Source organism: Glandiceps talaboti, chromosome 3 (assembly GCF_964340395.1).
Source record: "Glandiceps talaboti chromosome 3, keGlaTala1.1, whole genome shotgun sequence".
Taxonomy (NCBI): domain Eukaryota; kingdom Metazoa; phylum Hemichordata; class Enteropneusta; family Spengelidae; genus Glandiceps; species Glandiceps talaboti.
The window spans coordinates 8,302,336-8,310,977 of record NC_135551.1 but is presented as its reverse complement, the minus strand read 5'-3'; the positions used below and the strand labels follow the sequence as shown (position 1 = coordinate 8,310,977).

At 35.6% G+C, this 8,642-nt stretch overlaps 1 protein-coding gene across 1 annotated transcript; it reads left to right on the top strand.

Moving 5' to 3' along the window:
- The first annotated feature begins 5,944 nt into the window (after positions 1-5,944).
- Positions 5,945-7,495, top strand: LOC144432991 (beta-1,4 N-acetylgalactosaminyltransferase 1-like). The gene has a single exon (XM_078121304.1). The coding sequence runs from the start codon at positions 5,945-5,947 to the stop codon at positions 7,493-7,495; it is 1,551 nt and encodes a 516-aa protein (XP_077977430.1).
- The last annotated feature ends 1,147 nt before the right edge of the window (positions 7,496-8,642 follow it).

Sequence of the window (8,642 nt, the reverse complement as noted above, 5' to 3'; positions counted from 1 at the left end):
CTTGTTCCACACAGTGAGCACTGGCCAGTCATGGCTTATGGTTTGATACTTCCATGATCTGACTTTGAAATCAAGCTTCACGTTAGGTAAGAGTGACAATTTGTATCATTATTCATGACATGTGAGGGAATGTACTAGGACTAGTTTGTTTTGTGAAACTTTTCAAACTCTGCAGCAAAAACGTACATTCCTTCATTTAGTGACTAACTTCTTCCAAACCTTTCCACGCTCATAATGCATGTATGTATAGCCAGACTCTGTGTCTGTGAGTGTGTGATGTTACAAATGTGTATTTACATACTGAATTTGCAGGTTTTGCTTTAGGATATTTTGTATAGACAATGATGATTTATCCCATAAACAGTGAAAAGGCCACTGCTTTTGTCTATGTTTATCTTTAGAGTAATATTGTCACAGCTCACCAGAATAGACAATGGGATACTAGTACTCATACAAAAAAGTGTGAAATACTAAATATACATTGTTATAGTCAAGAAGACACACAAAACAGCTGTTAGTGTTACTGGTATATTTTCACACACAAAAGTCCAAATTGGGGGGGGGGGGGGGAATGTGTTAGTCTGTGTATAGGAAGATGTGTTTTTGTATGCATGTCAACTGGTTGTCAAAGTAATTCTTCATTGTGGGATTAATACATTTTGAATCGATACATTTGGACACCTTTTTCCATGAGTCCAGGCCAAGATATTCATGTAAGTTTAGACAATCAATCAATTTGTTTGATGGAAAAAATCAGAGTCACATTACATTTACAATGCATTTTTTAGTATGCCCAGATTAACATCACACATTTTATCAAATTTTATCCATTATTAGACACACATCTGATGGAAATGCAGGAATACATCAATACAAGAACTCATCAAGGTAATGGTAAACCATCTAAAGGAAAATCAAAATACCAAAAGAAGAAAATTTAAAGGTGCACAAACAGAATTGTGGAAGACAGCTTTCTATTGGAGATAAATGTAAGTTTGTTGTGTTCTTTTTACCAAAACTTTAGTTTAGTGTACATAATTGTTTGATATTTATGGCAAAATAATTTTAAGTAGTCTTGCCGTGTAGAATGGGGTGAAAATAGTTCATCAAAAATGTCCTCAGCCAAAGTAAAGGGGTAAAAATTTTCTCGTTAACTCCAAAAATAATTATATAACTAAGGGAGCACTCGGTTTTATGGCTGGAGGAGCGTCAAGCAAATCAGAGGGGGGATGTCACGTCAATTTGGGACTCAAAGAAGGGGGGTCATCATTTTTACGAAGTGATGAATATAGGGGGGTCACCTTGTTTTCAACAACTAAACAAAATCATCAGCCACACTTAAACAAAAAATGTGTATGAATTAAATAAACCATAAACAAATAGCTATAAATATATATTCAAATATAACAGAAACTCTTGATACATGTCCAATACATTTATGATATGGAGTCACAACACTGTACTATGGCCACCTTTAAGCAAGTTATTTGTTAGAAATGACTTCTCAATATTGCACGCTATGAGTCGCATTTTGTCATCTTCTGGTATAAAAACTTGCGTGTAGCTGTACACATAACACATCAGAAATGAAATACCATAACATTTACTGGCTCTAAAATCTGTGCCCCATTGACCTGAACATATTGAATTGTGCACAAACATAACCAATTTAGGACACTTTGAAATAATATGTGGCAAACACTAGTGACTGAAAGTCCAATTTATATCCTGTATAGGTACACAGTATCCAGTAGAGTTTCGAGTATTCCACATCGAATTCTGCTGGAATCCATTGGAATCCTGTTGGCTGGATTCTGTCACTGTATTCTGATGTTCCATCTCCATTGGAACACACTCTTTATTCTACACGGATTCTGGTAGTCTCCATTATGTATTGTGAGGAATCATAATGGATACTACCAGTATCCATAACATTATAAAGCACAATATTAATGATAATAGTGCTGGGTTATTATATAGCGCTTTCCCACGCCGTGCTTAATACACTGTATTCTGGATCATTTCACACAGTGAATCAGTAAATAGTGATGCTTAACCACACATATGGCTGCCAGACACAACAGGAATAATATCAATTACCATGTTGGAAGAAGGAGATCACTCCTGAGCATAAAAAACAAACAAACAATAAAACAACAAACGAATGAAATGGGTAAATAAAGAAATAGAACCGTATTCACAACTGACGTCAGATTTTAATCAGATTGGATAATAGAGAAAACAGCTTGAAGATAATTCTCTCTCTAAACATTCATTCCACATTTCAATATATGTCTAATATATGATTGTGAAGGTAATATAATTTAAGGGGCATTATTGTTAAATTGCTGGTGAGGGTTGAATCAGTGTTATATATATATATATATATATATATATATATATATATATATATATATATATATATATATATATATATATATATATATATATATATATATATAAGAAATGCATAAGGAACTTGTGAGACAGTCCGAATAAATAGATGTAATCCGACATTTCGAATAAAAATTCTTTTTTAAGGTATTTATAGGCAAGACATATTAGGTAAACACCTGAATATATCTGAATATTATGAAACAGAACGACAATAGCACGTGATTAACGGTTTATATACGTGTAGAAAGTTCTAATGTGCGCACGCACCAAATAGCGCCTAATAGAACACGCATGGAATATTATTTTTTTTATAAAAAGCGTGATTAGACAGGGAATGACGTGAATAATCTATTAATTCCAAGGGGTTCCAGCGTTCCGAGATGGAAAATGATTTCTTCTTCCTTCAACCTCAATACTTTCTCATCTCCAGAAACCGTACAAATTCCTGAAATAGACATATCTGATACACTGTGATCGTTGGTAATAACATGCATAGATACGGGATAGTTACGATTCTTTTGTCTGGTCAAAAACCTGATTAGTATTAATAATGAAACGACATGTACCACATCGAGTACGATCACATGGAAATGAACCAGCATTAACTTCCAATCCATTTTGTTCTGTATGGCCCACCATATCTCTAAGACTAGTATCACGACGCCAAGCTGTTAAAGGTACTTCAGGAAACAATGAAGTAGTAACCCTATTACAACGTAAGATATTAAAATGCTTGTATATAAAAGGGATGGTATGTTGCTAATGTGGGACGATCGCTGTTACTCTTCTGATCATGTGATTTGATACAAGGTTCCCTAGACAAAGATGACACCTTAAGTAAAGCCGCATTGGTAACCGACACTGGATAACCACGTTGATGGAAGTACGTCCAAAATTCAGCAGACCTTTTTTTGAAACCCAAATCACAACTACAAATACGACGTAAACGAAGTAATTGTGAATAGGGAATGGAATCTTTACACTTATTAGGATGTGATAAACCATACTGCAGATATGAATATGAATCAGTAGGCTTAGTATTAATAGGTGTAGCTATATACACACACCATCAATCCTAAGGAAGATGTCAAGGAAATTGATAGTTGGTTCAGAAATATCGTAAGTATACTGAATAGCAGGATTAAAATTACATATGTAGTTAATGAACTTGCATAAGTTCTTCAAGTTTGAGTGAAGCTGCATCAACGTCATCATCAATAAATCGTTTATATAGATCAGGTAAGATAGGTATAACTTGATCCAAGACAACTTCCCATATACTTCCAGAACCGCCAAAACTATTGCGCTCTACCACTGCGTTATAGAGCACTGTCTTAGCAGATTGATACTCACCGAGTTATATATATATATATATATATATATATATATATATATATATATATATATATATATATATATATATATATATATATATATATATATAGACAGGCTAAACTTAAATTTAGAGAGAAATTAGAACTCGAGTTTAGCGATATGAATACTAAGAAGGCTTTCCAATATCTGAAAAAGATGTCTGGTAAGATAGACAGGCATACTGCACCATCTCCTTCCGTCTCCTCGTCCCTTGCTTCAGACCTTAATTTGTTTTATACTAGGTCTGACAAACACGATTTCACTGGGGAGTGTGAGAGGCTAGCTACTGGCCCCTTGTCCGTCACCCTGTCCTGGTGACTTAGCAATCACTGTCGAGGATGTTGCAGTGCAGCTCAAAAGCATGAGGACGAGCAAAATCCCGGGTCCCGACGGTATTACCAGCCGTCTGTTCCGTACTTGTGCGGATGAGCTCAGTCCTGTATTACAGCCTCTGTTTCAGCAGTCCATTGACACAGGCATTATTCCAACCCTATGGAAAACATCAACCGTCGTGCCTATCCCTAAAATTCCACCCTAACAGAGTTAAATCACTATAGACCGGTAGCCCTCACCTCCCTTATTATGAAATGTCTATGAAGAGTGATTCTTTCTAACCTTCTCCCTCATGTTCAGTCAAAACTCGATTCTAACCAGTTTGCTTATCAACGCAGGAAAGGTACAGATGATGCGATTGCCTGTCTTCTCCAGAAAGTGCTAGAACACATAGATACAGCTGGAAATTACGCTAGGGTCTTATTTATATATTTCAGCTCAGCTTTTAATACCATACAACGTTACATTATGATACAGAAATTACTGAAGCTTGTTATCCCCTCTGTGATCATTCATTGGGTTTATAATTTCCTTAGTGATAGACCCCAGTGTGTTAAGGTTGGTGAATCAAAATCTACTATGCTCACCACCAATACTGGCGCACCACAAGGCTGCTTTTTAAGCCCGTTTTTATTTATTATCTATACAAATGATTGTCAGAGCATTGATTCTAGTATTTTACTTTTTAAATTTTCTGATGATGCTGCCATACTTGCTCTCCTGAACGATGCAGACTCTGTGAAGGTATATAGAATTTCAGTCACACATTTTTCTGAGTGGTGTACTACAAAATCTTTGGAGCTAAATGTGACCAAAACAAAAGAGATGACCATTGACTTTCGTCGAAATGCAGTGCCTGATAGCCCCATTGTGATTAATCGTGAGCCTGTTGAACAGGTGGTGTCTTACAAATACCTTGGTTTGAACCTTGACAATAAACTCTCATTTGCACATCATACTACAGCTGTCCAAAAGAAATGCCAACAGCGTTTACACGTGCTTCGCCGGTTGCGTTCTTTCAACATAGAAGCTAAACTGCTTCTTCTGCTCTTTCGTAGCATTATTGAACCTCTTTTAACTTATTGCAACATCTATTATTTCCCTCTGCTCTCTGTTGTCAATCGAATAAACTTCTGAAAATTTCTTTCACTGCTGCTAAAATTATGGGCCTGCCTACTCCTGCTTTCTCAGATCGTACTGATCGTGCAATACTGCGCAAGGCACGTGTGATTGCTGTTGACGACAAACATCCACTTTATGCATATTTTGATATTCTCCCATCTGGCCTAAGATACCGCTGTCTTAAATGCTCCAAAGTTCGTTACAGCAAGAGTTTTGTCCCGTCAGCCGTCAGATTGTTAAATCATTGCTAAGTTGTATTTGTGGAATAGTGTATTTGTATTTGTATTTATATTTGTATTTATATTTATATTTATATTTATATTTATATTTATATTTATATTTATATTTATATTTATATTTGTATTTGTATAGTTGTGTCGCTTGCACTTTTGTGAGTTGTATACTGAATATCCTTGAGGACCAATATATATATATATATATATATATATATATATATATATATATATATATATATATATATATATATATATATATATATATATATATGGAGTATATACACATAAGTGCGCATACGTATAAGTGGGATGAGTTATCCTATTTTCAAGAATAAAAACACCGCATTACAGAACAACCACCGCAACAGCTGAAAATGTCACCTCCCTAAACAATGCACTTTTCTCTAAGCAATGTAAGTGTAATACTTTTTAATGCAATATCTGTTAAATGCACGTAGTTCTCAGATCAGCTGAACTCCATGATGGCATTGTCGACTAAATATAAAGCACGGTGTATTCTTCCCATAGCTGTTATAATTGGTGTTGTATTCTTGTATAGGCATATTGTCTGGAAAACTGTAACTGCGACGTACCCTCAACAAGATCAACCTGGCCAACAGCAATCCAAGAGCAGAATCCTGTTCACAAATAGTTTTCCAACTGTTACCAGAGATAACGTGGTTATAAACCAAGGGATCCAGGGGCAAGATTTATCATGCCAATGTGGGAGCAAAGCCGTGAACGAGAAGTTGGATGACCGTACGAAACAACGCCGAGAACGTGAATTGACCGAGTGGAAGAGGCAGCAATCGAACGACCCGGTGATGATATGTGAAGCCTTTTCACCACTATCATATCCTGCAGGAGGTGTAATTGTTCAACCACTCAAGTCGACACGTCTACACGGTCTAGAATTACACATCGCTGGTACGGATTTTCCACCCGAACATGAACAGCTTTATATTGTGATAAGATGTGAAAATTCGAAAGGTGTGTTAGTTCTATACAAATATAAGGGTTATACGAGTGTGAGAATCAGTGGAAATGACTCTCCCAAAATGACTATCGCGGCTAACAAGAACGAACTACACGCAATCAATACGGTTTTGGCAAATTTACACTATAAAAGCACAGTTTATGATATCAATACTAGAGATGTAATCTATGTCACATTTTTGAACTTTGAAATCTCTATTCATGTTCACATAAAAAAACCTGAAGTACCAAGGTTATACGATCCAGGCCCTTCTGGTGATATCAACTCATTGGTAACTATTATCACCAAAACGTTTGAACGGTATGATGCAGTCAAAAGACTCATTTCTAGTGTACACACATTTTATCCAAACATTACCATAGTTGTCGCTGACGATTCCGAGTTTCCAGAGAAACTCAGCACTCCTAATGTGAAACATTACATTATGCCTTTTGCGGAAGGTTGGTTCGCTGGCAGAAATTTAGCCCTTAGTCAGGTAAGAACCAAGTATTTAGTTTGGGTAGATGACGACTTTGTGTTCACTAAAGGAACTCGCCTTGAAAATTTCCTCGAAAAATTTCAGCATCCAAACTTAACAATCGATGTTGTCGGCGGTACTTTTGGAGACGAGAATGGTAACCCAACGAGTCCGACTAATTGCAATGGTTGTCGTACAGTTGAAGTTACTAATAACTATGAAAACGATGACGATAATTGTTTGATTCTCAGGGTTAACAATAAATACCATGCTGTGAAGGAATTCCCAAAATGTTTCTTTGCTGATGGCACTACGAATTTCTTCATGGCAAAAACCAGTTCAACAAGGAGTGTTGGTTTTGATCCATTTTACGAGAGAGTGGGACATGAAGAATTCCATATCGATGGATTGGGAAAACTGCGTACGATGGGATGTACAGATGTGAACATTTTACACATACGAAACTCAAATAGAAAGTACAAAGAATATCGGATTCTTGGCAAGGAATTTAACCCAAACCGAAGTTCATACCAACGGCACACTCTATTTAAAAATTATTTGAAATGTTTGAACTTTTGAATGGATACGATTGGGGCAAACAAATTCTGACAACATTGTTGGTGCCTACTTATTAGAGTGTTGTTTGTAGAGTGTTCTAATTTTCCAATGTGATTGGTGACTCTCATATATTCAAGACATAACATTCGGTGTGTTACTGTAGTAAAGTGTTCTGTTTTCATCACCTCGGAGTAAAATATAACTTGAAAATGGTGGTGTGTATTGTGACAATTGACTCTTTTAAAGTTGTCTATACAAACCATTAGAAGTTCTACTATTATCAAATGAACTACGTCAGAAATTTCATTTCACATCAAAGGGAATTGGATTAGGAAGGTAGTAATGTTATCAGCTCAATGAGCATAATTTTTTTCTCTAATGGAAAACGTGTGATTTCTAATTTCAATCATATCTCCAAACCCTTACAGCTTTTCCAACTGAGGCCAATTGACTTGAAATAAAACATTGCATGTCGCAACAAATATCTCATTAATATTAATATTGCTCGATTCTATCGCCTGGCTCTACAAAAATGTATCAACACTGTTTATTTTTTTGTTATCGTCTGGCGTGACAGTATTCTTACCAGCATTGCTACATTTTCTTTCTGTGGTGACTTCATACATTGTATTATTGTAACAATGCATACTTGTTAGAGCATATCAATGGATTAAAATGTACTTCAACTTTTTTTACGGAATATGGTAAAATAGAACAATCCTAGTGAGATATTTGTGAAGCCGGATGAAAATATAGTTTAACTTAGAATTTTAATTGATTCCATTGTTATTCCCACCCACTACTGTCTATACAGCAGGAAGCCTTTGAATTATTTTTTTGAGGATGGAACCAAGAAGGAATTTAAATAATCGATTGGTTTTAAAATAATTTCTGACCTACGTGTCTCTAATTTACACTTAGATGCTTAGCATGTATGTCAGTTTGTGCTGGGAAGTGTAATGCATTTAAATGTTTATTTAGTGTATTATTGTTTTATTTTGTGTTTCCTGAACTGATTGGAAACGTTGTTGCTATTACTTTGTCAACATAGTCTTTTTGATGTTATGTACATATGGTTGAGGTGTTGGTAATACTTACGGTATATGTGAGATGATACATCACACCCATGGCTATCTCTATGTGCACATATTGTTTAAGGTGATTAAAT

Bases quoted from the DNA above. Each gene is read 5' to 3' on its own strand.
- LOC144432991 (XM_078121304.1), top strand. From the start codon at position 5,945: ATGGCATTGTCGACTAAATATAAAGCACGGTGTATTCTTCCCATAGCT.